Source organism: Colletotrichum tamarilloi, assembly GCF_030869305.1.
Source record: "Colletotrichum tamarilloi strain Tom-12 chromosome Unknown Scaffold_76.1, whole genome shotgun sequence".
In the NCBI taxonomy this organism is placed as follows: Eukaryota; Fungi; Ascomycota; class Sordariomycetes; order Glomerellales; family Glomerellaceae; genus Colletotrichum; species Colletotrichum tamarilloi.
This window is the reverse complement of record NW_026849459.1, coordinates 105,644-122,738: the sequence shown is the minus strand read 5'-3', so window position 1 is coordinate 122,738 and position 17,095 is coordinate 105,644. Positions and strand designations below refer to the sequence as shown.

The window sequence follows — 17,095 nt, the reverse complement described above, 5'->3', positions numbered from 1 at the left end:
AGTAAGAAACCTCTTAACTCCAGACCCAATGGGCATGAGGCGAGTGGGAGCCGAACGCCCAGAACTCATCTCGAGAACCATGGGGCTATGAAGCTGTAGTGCGCAGCTTGCGATCCTTCACGTTCGGTTGCAGCTCACAAGGGACAAAAGTCCAAAACCAATGGATATCCAGGGGAAACCTGAAAGATCTTTGGTTTAAGTGGCCACCAAATGTAGCCCGGTGGGATGACATTGCCTGTATAGTGCATACTCATCCGGTCTTTACTACTACGAGAATTGAATAGCGGCACGCATCTCGTCGGCGTTAGGTTCAAAGATGCTATCAACAAAAGTTCCGTCTTGTCATTTAGCTTCCAAATCATCTATCGCCGAAATATTTGAGTCTCGTTTGTCGGACATTAATGCGAATCAAAAGGACGTGAGTAAATAAGAGGCGCCCGAGCCGGAGTTAAGAGATGGAAACCCCTTTAACGCCCGGGTCTTGGAGGAGCAAACGGTACCATAACTTTTCCGTGTGCCCGTCTCCCAAGGCAGAGGGATCAACATTTAACTACGGAGTACACAGCACGGATTTGCGACAACCTGAACCCCATCCCGTCCACACGGCATGCATTCCTTGGCACACCGGCGCAGACACCGTGAATCATTGAAACACAACGGGCCGCCCCGATGGTCCCCCACTCCGGAAACCCACGGACCCCGTCGCAGCACCGTCACTTCCCCCGGGGCGCTTACCAGGTATGAGCTACCGATGGCACTCTCTTCAGGAACAGACACCAAGGTGGTACTAGGAATCGGTGTTGAACAACAAAACAAACAAATCTTAGCAGTACTTAGGTACCTTCCTCCTTGATAGGTTACTGATTCACTGTACTTGTAAATGTTCATGGGCGTGATTCTCCGTACTTGAGCAAATACCAAGGAGTAAGTGAACGGATGGGCTTCCTGGCTGCACAGCCCTGCCTTACTCCCGGGCGTTCCTATCCGCCCATTGTAGGTACTGTACTTTACCTTGAGTACTTCGTGACGGGAGGCTGGAAAAGGCAAATGGCATCTCGGCACGGGAGCACCGGCTTCTATAGTGACACCGCATCTCAATCCTCCAGTTGAGACTCGAGCCTCTGCTAAGGTATCCGATCTATATTCTCACTAGTGCCTCTACTTCGTAATCCCCCCCTTTTCACCAACCAAAAGCTCTTAAAACGTCCTTCGCCCTGATTTAAATCGCCGCAGCCCAGGCCGACTCATCCGTCCGCCATTGACCATGCCAACTAAACTTGCTTCAGCCTCCTTATCAACGCCATTGAGACGTGTTTTCTGGGTCTTGGCAAGGGTACAGGGGGGCGGGTGGGATGGGCCTAGTGCTCCCCGGGCCCAATGAAGCCTCCGTCCCGGGACCGGCGGATCGCTGCCCACTATCTCATTCCCATTCCCATTCCCATTCCCCATCCCACGCGGCCCATCTTCCCGGTTACCCACAGCTATCCGAAGATGCTTGAGCTGTTTATTGTCCCTTCAAACCTCCTTCGTTAAAACATCCGCTTCCCCCTCCTTTTTTCTTGTGTAGCCAAAGCTTTTCCGTCTCACGTTTCTTCGTACCTTGTGGCCGGCCATCTTACGTTGCGTTTGTGCGACCTGTCTGTTAATCGAAACACGCAACGTCAGGAGGCTCACACCAGTCTACCTTGGGGCGCAACAACTCCTCTCCTCACCTCCCACCTGCTTCACAGAGAACCGTACCCGAGACTGAATGACTGAGAGCTGTACGATAATATTTACTCGAATGTCATCATGACTCTAGGTGTACCCGGAAACCAATAAGACAATATATATCACAGTATTCAACGCCTCCAACGCCGATATGCCATCTACACCGTCACATCCGATGCTGTCCGCCTCGTGGCTCGTTGCTTCGACGACTACTCATCTCGCGTGCAAAGACTCTCGATCCAGCGTGCCAGCTCTACGCTCTTGACGTCGACGGTTCTCCAAAAGACGTCGCTGCCCCAGACAGTCGGCACACCAAGCAAGACAATTCCGAGAAACCACGCCACGAGTCGCCCAATCACGCCAGTCTCGTCCCTACCGCCAACAAGCGCCCATACGTACGGCATCCAGCGATGCGAAAACACGTCGAGAACGGGTCCGTGGACAAGGTAAAGCGCGTAGCTGATGTCTGCGAGGTACTGCGCTAGTGGTGTCACGAACAGGTTCTGCAACACTTTGATATGTTGCAAAGTAATGACAATCTGGAATGCGCCAAGGGCATACCAGGGGAAGGAGACGAGGTCGCCGCCCATGGTGAAGAAAGGCTCCATGGTGTTGTGCCAAAGTGGTGACATTCCCGGGGTGATGTCAGCCTTTTGGTTCGGCCAGCCAGCCACAAACAGGGCAAAAATCAGGTTACCGACGAGGAAAGTTTTGAACACGCGAACGGCAAGGGAGCTTGAGGACGAGTCCGACGCAGTCGAGGATTCCATGTCGGATGCCTCCTTGTTCTGCAGAGCGGCTGCCTTGCGCTCCTGGCGAGCTTCCTCGATCAAACCGACCTCGGCAAGGAACATGCCACCCAGGAACTCAAAGCCGGCCCAGTGGCCGCACTTGAGGCAGTAGATCATGATGGAGAAAACCGAAGCGAGACGCAAGTACGTCTTCATGCGGCTCACGCCAGTGAGAACGACAAACAGGAGTAGCGAGTGGGAGAATTCGATGGGGATGGTCCAGAGGTGGACATCATAGGGCAGAATCTGGGTAATATCCCACTGCCAGCTGAAGGTAATCCTCCACACTGCGTTCTTCCAGTCCACCAGCTGCTCCCACAGTGTAGGCAAGGGCTGTCCCATCCATCCCAGGCGAATCATGACGAGGATCATGAACGTAGACGCAGTGGTCGGCAGAACCAGGCGGAAACCACGGCGGAAGACACTGCTTGACAGGGTGCGATGCAGTCCATCGTAGTCATGTTTCCTTGCCTGCTTCAAAGACTTGAGAGACAGAACGAAGCCCGAGATGATGAAGAAGATGTGGACCATGGGCCGACCGCTGAAGATAACGCGGAAGAAGGGTAATTGCAGCGGGGAGGAAGCGACATGATCGTTTTCATCGGGAACGCCGTATGCCCTCGCCGTGAACCAGCCAACATGTTTCTCTGTGAAGTGGCAGAAGAAGACAATCAGCGATGCAACGCCGCGCAGACCATCGAGCCAAGAGGTAGGATATAAGCGCCGGTGTTTGAAGTCGTTGGGTCGGAGTCGGCGCTGGACGAAGGAGGGCAGCAGGAAAAAGAGGATTGCCGTCAATCGTGCGAACAGGGAGCCGGATTGCGCGGGAGGACTCGAGCCACCAGGTGATGAAGGTTCTGAATTCGAATTGACGTTTCCCAGAGGGGAGTAGGAGTATGCGCTCGGGGAGATACGGGCGACAGCTCCCCGAAGGGAGCGAACGACGAGGGGGATCATGGCGATGATGATGGCTATGTCGTCGGCATGCCCTTGAAGAGGAGTTTTTCGAAGATTTGACGTCGGCTCAAAGGAGAGGTGGTGTTTGCGGAATGTGTAGTTGTCGGCGCGCTGGTCTTAGGTATTGTGGCCGGGCTGGCTGTCGGTTGAACGTGGACTCGATGAACGGCGGATCGTGTGAGGCGTCGGATGTCACAATCGACGTGGCTCGGCAGAGTTTCAAGATCACCCAGACAGACGGACCACAGAGTCAGCGAGGTACGACTGTGGACGAGCCGGGAGCAGCCGGCAGTTCGGCGACGAGGCACAGGCGGAAGCGAAGAATGTTGACGATCTAGAAGGGTGCGTAGAAAAAGTTGAGGGAAAAGTTGAGGGGAAGGAAAGCTAGTCGTGCCGGCTACACAGAAGAAGGGAACTCGACTCGAGTCGGCTCGAAATTGGGTTTGGCGGCAAAAAGGACGCCAGAAGGCAAAGACGGCGGGAGCTTGGCGAGCTTGGCGTTGCGTTGCTCCTTGACAGATGGCGCTAATCTGCCCAGGGACAAGGGGGTAAACCGCCAAAACCGCAAGGGGGGAATAGGCCGCTGGTTGGAGATGTCGTACGGATACTCGTGGGTGTGTGCAGGATCGGAATCCTTCTTGCAGGTCGGATGCGTGCTCAAGTGGGAATGGCGGCTTACTGACGCGGGCTGTTGTGCTAGGCCCGAAAAGTGAGTGTTGGAGAAGGGAGGGACTCGGGGAAGGCGGCGAGTGGATGGATAAATGAGCGAGGATTCCCCTTTTTTTTCTCTTTCTTTCTTTTGGAAGCGACGTTGCTCAGAAGCGGCCGTTTGTTTTGATCTGGAGCATTCAGTGTTCAATGCAGGTGGGCAGTCAGAGATGCGATGAATTGCGGCACAGCTCGTGTTTGCAGCCTGACTTGCAGTGTCTGCAATGGCGAGAAGAACGCGCGAATACGCAGTGCCCTTTACGAATACAACGACAAAAGCTGCATTGGATTCCGAGGTGCTTGCCTCGCCTTCGGGTAGGTACGAGATAGTAAGGCAAGATGAGATGAGATGAAATGAGATGGGGAAGCTACGACTCGCTCAGATTATCCCACTACGAAGCGTCGAGAGGACAGAAACAGACGGGAAACGTTATGGAAGGTACCCAAAGTAGGAACAGAGAGTGGAAGGAAAAGAAGCACTTTGTCTCCATAGGTACTCCTTACTAATTGAGATATTGGCCCCTTTGCATTCTCTTCCTCTTTCTGTTCTATTGACCTTGGTGGTGCAATTATTCTGAGGCAGAGGATGAACTCTATAAGAAAATAGGAAACAGCTGTTGTGTGGTGCTTTCCCCAGACATCTCCACCCATCTGCTCCTTCCTTGTCTGATGGATTACGCCCGGCGTTGCCCCTTCTGATCTGAGTTCTGGGCAGCTTCCCACCTTCCCACCTTTCCAAGATCCATCCACCGAGGCGGGAATCCACTGGTGGCTCCTGCGTCCCGAGTCCACAGACTATGTACCTACAGCGGTCCTCAGCTCTGGACTCCGGAGACCCTGAGTCTAAACTCAAAATGTCCTTAGCCGACGCCACCCTCAAAGTCAATCTCCATTCTCATTCTCTAATTTCGTAACCTTCCACCCAGACACGCCAGAGTAGATGAACTATCATCTTGGTTGTCAGCCAATTTTCTCACAGACCTGAGTCTCTATGCGTGAAGCTGAGTACCTGAGAGAGAAGTCTTGACGAGGCTGATAGATATTCGTTGAGAACATCATGATGACTGGAGGAAAAGCCAACAGAAGAGAGGATGGTAGCGCGCTTGGGTACATGTTATTCGTACTTGCCCGGGCGGGTGATCCTCCTTCCCAGTTGAACTGAGGTGACCCGCTGAGACGAGGTACCTTACTTAGGTACTTGGGTTTGTACCTATCGCCGCCCATCTCAGGCAGGCACTCAGGCAACCCAGGCTGCCAGGGAAGGAGAGGCATGGAGGCAATTGAGTTTCACCACCGAGTTGTTTGCAGTGAATACCTAGGTAATTCCCAACTTCAACGACACCCCACCCATCTCCGTCAGGATGTTGCACTTCTTCATGATCAACAATGGACAACTTGACCCGACCAATGTCAAATATCCCTACGAAGCCCGCTCCGCAACAGTCGAATTGCTTGTAATAGCGCCTCGACCCTGCGCCAACGATACCGACGCGTCCCTCGCATTCCTCCAGGCCCGGCCCCAATCCCCTTTTCATGCCTCATACCCGAGAACTGCCTTGGCGACCCAGACAAAACAGCTCGACGTTCGCTGGTGCACGCCAACAGCGCAAACAGAACCCTCGCGCCGGACTTAGGCGGACCTACGGATACTGTCCACTGCATTGAGTCGGCTTGCTTCAGCCATAGCCATTTCAGACACGCTCTGTTCGAGATGGGTCACCCACGCCATCATCTGCCACTCCTGGGCCCTCAAGCACTACCACCATGCGAAGACTTGACTTCCGCAATCCCTCATGGGTACAACTGGGAATAGTTCATTCAAACTTTTCCATAGGAAATATTCTCCCCGTCTTGTTAGATAGACTGACATTTGCTGAGCCATGGCCAAGCGCCTCATAGTCAGTCGCACACGATTATTCCTAGCCACCCTTCTCTCAACACTGGCCAGCAGTTACAAATAGCTACTAGACTCTGTCACGCTTTCTCGACGCCTGAAACGGTCTCAGGCTCTACAATCACTGTTGGGATTCTTCAAAACGCCATGCATGGCTAGAGAGAAACCAGCCAACATAGCCCCCAGCGGTATTGAGTAATTGGGGTGGCGGCCAGGTGGTCAACGTTTTGCCCGGAAAAGGCATCCTAGAGACCCGTCTCCCGCCGCACCATGTGCTGCACTGCACTTCTTCTTTGGCCCCCATCTGTCAACCGGCCAATGCAAGCAACTTACGATCCCTCGCCTCGTGTCTTCAACCTGAGCAGCCAGCTTTGCGTCATATCATAGGCCTCCCAGTCAGCGGCCAATTGATACAGACTAAGGTAGTGCCCACGCATCTGCTGCTTGTAAGCTGACTGCAGTCTTGAACGGTGTCATCCCGCACCGGCTCCCCCGAACTGCATGAAGCCGGCCTCTGTGGCCACGCACTCGACTGCTCGCCAGCAGGGTTAAGACAGGTTCGACAGGCACCATCTCAGCCCTATGAGTATACCTACTGACATGGCCTCCAGGACTGTCTGCTATAAGCGGGCTGCCCATAGTGTACTGGCCCCATCGCAACATCGCATTCCTAGCCGACTTGCACAGGTCAGCAATTGGCACTCGACTGGCTCTCAAAAGGCACGCGAGATGTTTGCCCATCATCACAATCTGAGTCGGACCATTGAGGCTACTATGCCAATCAGAATTTGCTTACATTCGGCGTGTTCTGCCTCGTTCGAACCATTACGTTGTTTTTGTTTGTCAAGCTGGGAGACAATGCCTCGGAGATTTGAGTTCCAATTCCATCAACAAGCCCAGAGCCTCTCATCAATTACCCCGGATTCCTTCCATTTCCAATCCGCGGAAAGGAACTGTCGACGGCTGCGGTAGCCCGTGTCTCAGACCCCGCAATCCAAGGGAGTGAGACCACCCCTCCCGACGGAAGGACTTGGACATCTCATCAAATAGTCGGCATTCTATGAGTCTCGTAGATTTGATCGATGGCGGTACGGTCCGGCCAGTCTTTGTGAAATGAGGCACGGGAGCAGACAGTAAGGGCACCAGATCGTTATCTTGTGCCCTTTTTCGGTGACGACGTCCATGGCGGGTTATCCTTGATCTCTGAGTACGACCAGTCATTCGCCAATGCGGATACTGTTGCACCGCCCAGCGGCACAGGACTATGTATGTATCGTCCAGTGAGATGGAGGCGGACGGCTGGAGGATCACTGCGCATTGGCCCCAAATGCCCCCACGCAGAAAAGAAATGGTGGTGCGCCTCTTATTCGACTGGCTTGCACAGAGTGCTGACACCCATCGCCAAGTAGTTGACATGACCAAACGGGCCCTAGTCGACCTCAACGACTTCACCTGTTCCGCGAGCTATCAAAGCACGTTGGTGCAGAGTTGCAATATCTCCTCACACCGGGCAAACGCAGTGCTACGGTGCAGTTTGTCAATAACTCAGATATCAAGGCTGTTTCCGGAACACAGCAGAGCAGGCGGGGGGCCCTCCGGTAACATCGTAAGCACAGTTGCGGCCGCATAACATGTTCTCACCATTCCAACAACGGCCCCCCCAGCCGTGGTCAACTCCAACTGACCCGAGCCAAACCGTTCCAGGCATTATCAAGTCCCTGCAACTCTGTCAAAAACCGGGGACCGCCAATTCGCAATGCACTACCAGGCCCTAAACGGCCGGGAATGGCGTGGGCTTGAACAGGGCCAACAAGGCAGCTCCCGTGGAACATACGCATTACGGCAAATACGTCCGAGAATGAAGACAGCAAGTTACGAGCTAGATTGGTCCCTGGTAGCCTACGACATTATCACATGTTGACCAACTTCAGCAAGAGATCGACTCATCATACTTGTGGTATCCGTAGGTGTCGCGCAAATACGGTCTCATCTCCCCCGCCGGCGCCCATACATTCACCGAAATCCCGGCTGAGACAGAGTCATCGCTCCAACTGGCATGACACCAAGAAAGAAGGCGGCCTGGCATACGAATCACCTCTTCAATGATTGGCCATTGGCGCATCTCGCTGGCCTCATCAGGAACTCATTGACTTCAGCTACTTCTCTAGTAGCATCATGTCTTGCACAGTGCTTGCTGTTTTCGTTCTCTTCTAGCTCGGCGGAAGAGGAAAGCTCTGCAACTCTTTGCTGCTTCTGTTGTCCCATCCACCATACCTGGAGTCGTAGGCAGGCACGCAGGGGACATTCAGCTGCGCCCTCGCAGCCCCCACGATGCAGAAGTCGGCCTGCGATATCAACCATTATTGGTTCGGCGCCGCACGACAGCAGGGGGGGTTCGTTGGTCCCTAGCTTCGCATCCCGGCCAATCGTCTCCCATGTTTAGTCAACAGACGCATTTCTTCATCACCGTCGACTTCTTCATCAGGCCAAGCCTGGTCAATGATTGGCGTACCTCCATAGTACCTCGGGAGCGAAGCCCTACAAGACGACCAAACTAGTAGCGGGAAGCCTAGGAATACATTTGCTTCATCGTCTTGCGCTATTTCCTAGCACAAACCCATGACGGCCTTGTGGAGCTTCGAGAGCTGACCTCAGCGCCAACGAGGGGACTAAACGAGAAAAAGTATCCCAGCCTGATCCTCAACACCATGTCGCACAGTGTCTACTGGCTCACCCGATTCCACTACGCCTCGTCATGGAAAGGGTATCTGTAATTCCATATCTGCTCGCCTCGGACAATGTTGTCCGCTGTCAATTCCATGGGGCAAGAAGCGGCCTGCTCACATACATATATGAAGGAACCCGTCGCCCCAAATCCGAGCCTGCCTGTGTAAACGATACCTTCCTTTTTCCTTCAAGTTCAACTTTTCTCTCTCCTTCAACTTGCAGTCGACTGGACTATCCGCCAGCATGTCTCAAGCCCAGGAGCAATTTCCTAAGCACCAGCCTCTCCTCACGGAGGTGTCGGAGAAGTTGGCGGCTGCTCGCAACCTCGTTCAGAAGTCCCTTGCGGCAGTCCCACCGCACCCTGAGCCAGTTCCAGGTACCGCTGCGCAGCAGCCTGTACCGACACATCTTTTGCAAGATGTCAAGAAACTCGGCTTCCAGGACTTCGAGACTTTGGCCGAATTCGGCATCACTGCTGTGCAAGGCAGGATCAACGACAATGATTTGCTCTTGGAGCACGTCATCCAGCTTTTCGCCAAGTTGCCTCGCGGCACCATCAATGGCAAGAAACTCGAGTATGGCTTGATCAACCAGCTTTGGGATGGTATCGACCATCCGCCTATGACAACTCTCGACGAGAAGTTCAAGTATCGCGCAGCCGACGGCTCCAACAACAACATCCACAGCCCGGCCATGGGCGCAGCTGGCACAGCATATGCTCGGTCAGCTCCGCCAATCACCTATCAAACCCCCAATCAGCCAGATCCCAGCCTTCTGTTCGATATGCTCTTTGCTAGAGGCGAGGAATTCAAGCCTCACCCCAACAAAATCTCAAGCTTCCTCTTCTACTTGGCTACCATCATCACTCATGATATCTTCCAAACCGTGAGACAATACCCCTCGCGCTGGTGAAACTCGGGTTGCTAATCGAAGACACCATAGGACGGCCTCAGTGGTATCAACAAGACATCCTCCTACCTCGACCTTTCTCCTCTCTATGGTCGCAACCAAGAGGAGCAGGATCAAGTTAGGACAAAGCTGGATGGCAGACTCAAGCCTGACTCATTCTCTTCCAAGAGAGTCCTTGGTTTCCCTCCCGGCGTCGGTGTTCTTCTGATGATGTTCAACCGCTTCCACAATTATATCGTTACACAGCTTGCAAGGTTGGATAGTCCATCCCGAAATTCGATCTATACTAATGGAAATTAGCATCAATGAAAACAACCGATTCAACAGACCTCCTGGCGATGCCATCGATCCCGAGGCTGAGGCCCCCAAAAAGCCAACGGAGCCGGAGGAAGCCGTTCCAGTCGGTCACCCAAGATACCTGGACTGGATTGAATCCCCAGCCTACAAGGAATATACGAGCACCCCCGAGTACAAGGAATGGACCAGTTGGACTGCTTGGGTCAAATTTGACAACGACCTTTTCCAAACAGCGCGTCTCATCACTTGCGGTCTCTACGTCAGCATCGTCCTTCGCGACTACGTTCGTACCATCTTGAACATGAACCGCTCGCCTTCTAGCTGGGCGCTGGATCCCCGTACCACTGAGGGCAAGAGCGTTCTTAGAGCTGAGACCCCCGAGGGTACCGGGAACCAGGTCTCTGTCGAGTTCAACCTTATTTACAGGTGGCATTGCACCATTTCCCCCAAGGATGCCAAATGGACCGAAAAGGCGTTCCGCGAGCAGCTCCAGGTTAAGGGAGTAACCAAGGATGTCAAGGACTACACTCTCATGGAGTTCGGCCACGCTGTGAGGGACTGGGAGAGACGTATCAGTGATGACCCCGTCAAGCGCGACTTCGCCGGCCTGAAGCGTGGCAAGGATGGTGCGTTCCGCGAAGAGGATTTGGTCAAGATCTTCAAGGAGTCCGTCGAGGATGTTGCTGGTTCTTACGGCGCGAACAGAATACCCGAGATTATGAAGCCAATCGAGGTGCTCGGTATGATGAACGCGCGAAAGTGGAATGTTGCCACCCTCAACGAGTTCCGTGACCACTTCGGCCTCACCAGACACCCGACATTTGAGGACATCAACCCGGACCCCGAAGTCGTCAAGAAGCTGAGATATCTCTATGGCACTCCAGACCAGGTTGAACTGTACCCTGGATTGGTTGCTGAGAAGGCTAAGCAGCCCATGTCCCCCGGAAGTGGGTTGTGTGGCGGCTTCACCATGACTAGAGCGATCTTGTCTGATGCGGTTGCCCTGGTTCGTGGCGACCGATTCTACACCGTCGACTACACGCCGAAGAATCTGACCAACTGGGGGTACGTATTTCTGATTTCTGTTGCGCAGATGAATTCGAATAGCCACTAACTTTTGCATAGTTTCAACCAGTGTAGCTACGATCACAACGTTGACCAGAGCCATGTTCTGTACAAGCTGGTGTTCCGCGCTTTCCCCATCTCATTCGAGCAGAACAGCGTTTACGCCCATTTCCCTCTCACAGTGCCCTCCGAGAACAAGAAGATTCTCGAGGACATCAACAGAGCCTATCTCTACTCCTGGAAGGAGCCAGTCACCAAGCGCAACATGATTCCCATCTTCTCCCACAAGGCTGTCAGCGAGATTCTGTACAACCAGACAGACTTCAAAGTTGTCTGGGGCGATGCCATCCGTCACCTGGTCGCGCAGCCCGGCAAGGAGCACGGCAAGGACTTTTGTCTGGCTGGCGATGGCAAGGCCAACACACAGAACCGCACTCTCGTCAGGAAGGCTTTGATCACGGGTCCTTGGGAGAAGGAAGTGTTCAAGTGGTATACTCATATGACGCCTCGGTTGCTGGAGCAGAACAGTTTTGCCATTAGGAAGGGCGTCAGGGAGGTTGATCTTGTTCGGGACGTCATCAACCTGACAAACACACGATTCAATGCCGCCCTCTTCCACCTGCCCATCAAGAACGAGGACTCGCCACTGGGTGTTTACACTGACCAGGAATTGTATGTGGTTGTCGCCACCCTTTTCCAGTCTGTTTTTCTAGATGCGGACATTGGCAACAGCTTCAAGCTGCGGACGATTGCGCGAGAGCTCGGTCAAGGTTTGGGCAAGCTCATGAGCCTCATTTGCCTGACCATCTCCAAGGCCGGTTTGATCACGAATATTGTCGCCAAGATCAGAGAGGGAGAAGCCTCGCTTCCCACCTTTGGAAATCATCTCATTGAGCGCCTTCTTGCTGACGGCAAGGACATTGAAGAGGTCGTTTGGGGTACCATCATGCCAGTCGTCACCGCCAATGTTACGAACCAATCGCAAGTCATGGCTCTTTGCATCGACTACTACCTTGGAGAGGGTCACGACCACCTGAAGACTCTTTACAAGCTGGCTCATGAGGATACACCTGAGGCGGATGAGAAGTTGATGAAGTAGTAAGTCTAACCTAAACACTTCCTGCATGTTGGAAATTCCTCTAACGTTGTCTCAGCATGTTGGAGGGTTGCAGACTCCGCGGCACCGTTGCTGTTTACCGTGAGGCCGTTACTACCCAGGTCATTACCGACTACGCTCCTTGCCTCCTGGACCCCAATGACCCGACCTCGCGCACGCCCAAGATCAACGACGATATCGACGGCACCAAGTACGAAGTCAAGATCCCCAAGGGCCAAAAAGTCCTGTGCAACCTGATGACGGCCGGTCGCGACCCGACCATCTTTGAGGCCCCCAATGAAGTGCGTCTCGACCGCCCTCTCGAGTCGTACGTCCACTACGGTCTCGGCCCCCATTGGTGTGCTGGCAAGGAGATCAGCCGCGTGGCGCAGACGAGTCTGTTTAAGCAGATTGTTGGACTCAAGGGACTGAGGAGAGCCGACAAGACGCCTACTGGAAACGGAGGCCGTGGGAAGCTCAAGAACATGCCTGCCGGTGCCTGGCCCGGCCAGGTCGGTCTTCCTGTTGGCAGCAACCAGAACGGCGCCAGCAAGAAGGATGAGCCCTGGCTGGGTCTGCGCACCTTCATGACGGCCGATCAGAGCTCATACTGGCCTGTGCCGACGACGATGAGAATCGAGTGGGACGAGTAAGAAGGGAAATTGTTGACTTGATTTGTACGAAAAAAGGGTGTAGGATTATTCATGATGGAGTACTGTATGAGACTGGGTACCGATTACTTGGGTTTAATCAAAGATTCCTTAATTGGCTTTCCATCGTCGTGATCAGTTGCAAGTGAGTTAAGTTGACTTTGACCAGTGCCCGAAGAAACAAGGGACTAACGACAAGGAACAACTAAGCCTGTCTAATTCATAAATTCGGACGGAAACTTTTGGTTTAATAACAAAATCAGTACATAAAGCAGGCTGAGCACCATGAAAACCCCAGCACCGTAACCACTACTCGGCACCTACTCTGTAATGAGATAAGGAGTCACAGCGTAAAGTATCGTAGCCAGTTTCTCTACAAAAAGATCCATTTTTATTATATCATCTTAGACATGAGAGAGATACTTTCTTTTGCCCTTTGACAGACTCCTCCCAATAAGTCCCAATATTTTTGACCGCGCAGTCCAGCTGTGATGACTATGTGCCACTACCAATAAGAAGTACTTGCTAGGTACCTTGGGTTGGGGCGGCTGACTCTAGTTCGATTCTGGAAAGGGAGAGAACCTTATTTTTGGCTTTTTTTTACGACCGGTCATCTATGTGTTGGGCCGAACTCATTTCCTGCACGTCGCCGATAGCGGATTGATTAATGCCCGGACACGGCAGTACCAATATCTCTCTCAATTGGCAATGGTGTACGTATGTCTCTTGCCTATAAGTCTAATCAATTTATCGCAATCGAAAGATAATCTGTCTACAATTTTCATTACGACTAGCATCGTTAGCACTCAACGGAACGTTAGGGTGTCTTTACATGTACGTTGGTTGTCATGGACATACCAGCCGCAGCCAATGCCCTCGGCACACTTGGGGCAGTAAGTTCCCGTCGTCACTAGAGGTGAATAAGAAGTACTCACACTCTGCAGGTCTGCTGGTCTATTCAGGTGCGTTTCGGTCAGATTGAATTCTTTTGGATAGCGTCCTGACGGTCGGCCGTTGCGTAGCTTATTCCACAAATTGTCATCAATTACCGACGCCATAATGCTACCGGTCTGCAGCCTTCGATGATGATGCTCTGGGCGTGGGCCGGCGTTCCGTTGGGTGTCTACAATATCGTCGAGGACTTCAACATTGCCCTGCAGATCCAACCCCAGATCTTGACATTCCTAAGTCTCGCTACTTGGATCCAGTGCTTCTACTACCAAAGAGTAACATCTCCCATGCGATTCCTCACCTGAAATTGCCTTACTCACCTCGTTCATAGAAATGGTCTATCCTCCGCTCTCTCGCTGTCGTGGCCCCTATCGCAACCGTCATGGCCGGAATCCAAGTCGCCCTCGTCATTGGCCTCCGCATTGTCAAGGCCCGCGGCACAGATTGGCCCATGGTCCTCATGGCTTCCCTCTCCGCCGCCTTCCTGGCCGCCGGAGTACTCCGACACTACTGGGACATCTACCTTCACCGCACCGTTCGCGGCATCTCCTTCATCTTCGTCAGTATCGATGCCGCGGGCGACGTATACTCTCTCGCGTCCCTCTTTTTCCAGCGCCGGCTTGATATGTTGGGGGTCGTCATTTACGCGACTGAGTTTGTGCTCTGGTGCGGGGTGTTTGTGTGCGGAGGATACTTTAATTTGTTGCCCTGGGCGAGGAAGAGATTGCGGGCGAGGGAGGAGGCTGGGAGGTCGAGCGAGTTGGAGACGCCGGGCTCAGATGCTGTGGCTAACGGCATTGCTTTGCATGATTTGCCTTCTTCGACGTCCGTCTTCCGGACTGCGTCCGGAGACGATTCTGGGCTCCGATCTAGAACGGTGGCTTCGCTGTGAGCCCGGAGGAAGCCGACTAGACCATTTAATGCAACGTCTGCCGTGGAAAGTCGAGACCAAGGCAACTCTCCGCCACCTTCATAGGCGTAAGAGACGGTATCAACGCCATCGATGTCCCGGTGAAGCGCCGGCTTGGGGGAACACCAAATCCTAGCTTCTTCAACGAGGCCGTATCTGTATGGTTTGGCAAGAGATGTTGTAAACTAGTACTGGGGTTCTCAGCACAGGTACTTAATAGGTCGGTACTAGCTCTAAAAACATTGTATTATAGCTCTATAGTATTACTGGTTCCTGCAGTACATTGCATTTCCCTCAAGCAATCCCTATTTATTTTTCTATCTTGGGTTCTGTACCTAAACAGCGTGTATTATTCTACGAATCGAATGCTTGAGCCCCGACTTCCCAGGCCCATACGCTTCTTCTTGTGCCTTCTCATACCGGATGGAAGCGAATTCCGTTTCAAAGTCCATCTCGCCTACCGCAATCACTCGAGACTTGAGATAGAATTTGAAGAAGATGTACAGGACTGGTGACACAGCATTAGCCCATGACCACGGTGTTGAGGAAGGGAGCAGGCAACTCACTTGCAAAGATGAAGACATTGAGATAGCATGTCAAGAACCCCGAGGCGGTAAAGTTTCCGGTTGTGAAGACGTCGAAGCCTGAATGATGGTGTGAGTTGGGAATGACTCGAAATACTGCGGTGGTAACACGAATATTCGCGGAGGCTTACCTGAAAAGAAAACAACAAGAACAACCATCACTAAGGCCGCCCATGATATATAGGGCTGCCCAGAAACCTTGTATGGAAGCTCTAATTAAAGGTGTAAGCGTAGCATGCACAGTGAACGGTCATCACGAACAGTCTCTTACCATTTCTAGAGTAGCCTTGTGCCTTAAGCCCAGCGAAGAACCGAAGATACGTGATCTCAATCACGATCCAACTGATCAGACCGGCAACCGTTGTAATGTTGACGAACCATCCAAAGACGACAGAGGTGTTGTTGGCCACGTTGAGATAGACAAGCGGCATGAGGACGCAGGTCAACCCTACCGCGTAGTGAGGTGTCCCGAACCTGTTGCAGCGCTGAAGGACCCTAGGCGCGTGCCCATCGCAACTGAGACCGTAGAGGGTTCGAGACGCGATGAAGACGCAGGCGGAGCCGCTGCTAATGGCCGAAGTGCAGACCACGGCGTTGATGATTGACGGCAATACAGAGACACCGGAGCGGGTGAAGGCGATGACGAAGGGGGACTGCTGGGCGGTACCGGTCGAGATGCTGAGTGACGGGTCGTTGGATGGCCTTCTTTTCGTTAGACAAGTCCCTCAAGTAGTGTCCCTACACAGATACGAGTTTCTTACACAATCATTCCCACAATTAGAATGCTAAGAACATAAAAGAAGAATACGCGTAAGAAAGTCTTCCTCGTAGCCGCTGGGATGATTTTTCTCGGTTGCCGAGTCTCGGAGCCCGAAATAGCAACGACTTGAATATTGCCGTAGCTGAAAGCCGCCGAGAGCAAAACTTTCCAGAAAGCCAGAAAGTTACCAGATGGGCCGGTGACTAGATAGCTGTTGAAGGCGCCGGGGTCCTGCCAGTATCGGAAACCTATACGGTCACCATTGGGTCCGCCACCGAGATCAATGACTAGGCCGCCGATGATGAGGCCGATGATTGTCATGATCTTTAGAGAAGCGAACACAACTTCGGTCTGTTTGTCTTGTAAGTTGCAGAGCTCTTTGAGTTGAAGAGTGGTATCTTACTTCACCGTATAGCCGGACGCCGCAGAAGTTGACTGTGATGATAAAGACCAGAAAGATTGTGATCCAAACTCCTGGGTTTACGGAGGTATTCCAGAACTGAATCAAAGTTGCAGCGGCGCTGATTTCAGCAGGAACAGAGATCGACATGGTGTACCCTATTCTCAAGTCAGGACTATGCTTCAACTCTCAGCACTTACAAAGCTCATGGCTTTGCCCTTGAACTTACAAAAGTTCCAACCAGTGGCTGCACCGAGTGCAGGCTCAACAAACTTGGTCGCATGTCGAATGAAACCACCAGTCGACGGCATGAAGGACGTGATCTCCCCCGTCGTATACGAGACGCCGGCGGTGACGAGCCCCATAACGATGTAGGCCAAAAGTGCTCCGGCGGGGCCTGCAGTGGCTATGGTTGTACCAGAGCTCAAGAACAAGCCCGTTCCCTTGATCCAGTATCAGGCGACAAATCATCCCACCAAATGGTCGATACTGAGTAGACTCACAATCATTCCCGCAATTGCAATCATGTTAATATGCCGAGACTCCAAGTCGCGCCTGATCCCCTCACCATCTCCGGGGATAGAGGTGCTCTGGCCGGAGCCGGAGTCCACTTCGGGAGTTGCACCAATAGTGGTCTCGCCCTTTTCCTTTCCCTCCATGATGGAAGAGTTGAACAGAATGATAAG

General features: G+C 52.8%; 6 protein-coding genes across 6 annotated transcripts; 3 read left to right on the top strand and 3 right to left on the bottom strand.

Annotated features, from left to right (window-relative positions):
• Positions 1-1,919: 1,919 nt before the first annotated feature.
• On the bottom strand, positions 1,920-3,458 carry CTAM01_12433 (acyltransferase; the record flags this gene model as incomplete). The annotated part of the gene is made up of 1 exon (XM_060528439.1): positions 1,920-3,458. One exon carries the CDS (start codon positions 3,456-3,458, stop codon positions 1,920-1,922), a length of 1,539 nt encoding a protein of 512 aa, XP_060376945.1.
• A 397-nt stretch (positions 3,459-3,855) lies between these two features.
• Positions 3,856-4,521, bottom strand: CTAM01_12432 (uncharacterized protein; the record flags this gene model as incomplete). Its single annotated transcript, XM_060528438.1, has 1 exon — positions 3,856-4,521. A coding segment is annotated over one exon (666 nt), but the record flags the coding sequence as incomplete, so codon positions are not given.
• A 3,595-nt stretch (positions 4,522-8,116) lies between these two features.
• On the top strand, positions 8,117-8,503 carry CTAM01_12431 (uncharacterized protein; the record flags this gene model as incomplete). The annotated part of the gene is made up of 1 exon (XM_060528437.1): positions 8,117-8,503. One exon carries the CDS (start codon positions 8,117-8,119, stop codon positions 8,501-8,503), a length of 387 nt encoding a protein of 128 aa, XP_060376943.1.
• Positions 8,504-9,030: 527 nt separating this feature from the next.
• CTAM01_12430 (linoleate diol synthase) lies at positions 9,031-12,807 on the top strand (the record flags this gene model as incomplete). The annotated part of the gene is made up of 5 exons (XM_060528436.1): positions 9,031-9,672; positions 9,730-9,950; positions 9,997-11,058; positions 11,119-12,156; positions 12,213-12,807. 5 exons carry the CDS (start codon positions 9,031-9,033, stop codon positions 12,805-12,807), a joined length of 3,558 nt encoding a protein of 1,185 aa, XP_060376942.1.
• Positions 12,808-13,652: 845 nt separating this feature from the next.
• On the top strand, positions 13,653-14,647 carry CTAM01_12429 (uncharacterized protein; the record flags this gene model as incomplete). Its single annotated transcript, XM_060528435.1, has 4 exons — positions 13,653-13,697; positions 13,749-13,766; positions 13,827-14,030; positions 14,087-14,647. 4 exons carry the CDS (start codon positions 13,653-13,655, stop codon positions 14,645-14,647), a joined length of 828 nt encoding a protein of 275 aa, XP_060376941.1.
• A 353-nt stretch (positions 14,648-15,000) lies between these two features.
• On the bottom strand, positions 15,001-17,068 carry CTAM01_12428 (amino acid permease; the record flags this gene model as incomplete). Its single annotated transcript, XM_060528434.1, has 8 exons — positions 15,001-15,173; positions 15,232-15,309; positions 15,381-15,461; positions 15,521-15,905; positions 16,025-16,360; positions 16,413-16,567; positions 16,639-16,852; positions 16,913-17,068. The coding sequence occupies 8 exons, from the start codon at positions 17,066-17,068 to the stop codon at positions 15,001-15,003; spliced, it is 1,578 nt and encodes a 525-aa protein (XP_060376940.1).
• Between the last annotated feature and the right edge of the window lie 27 nt (positions 17,069-17,095).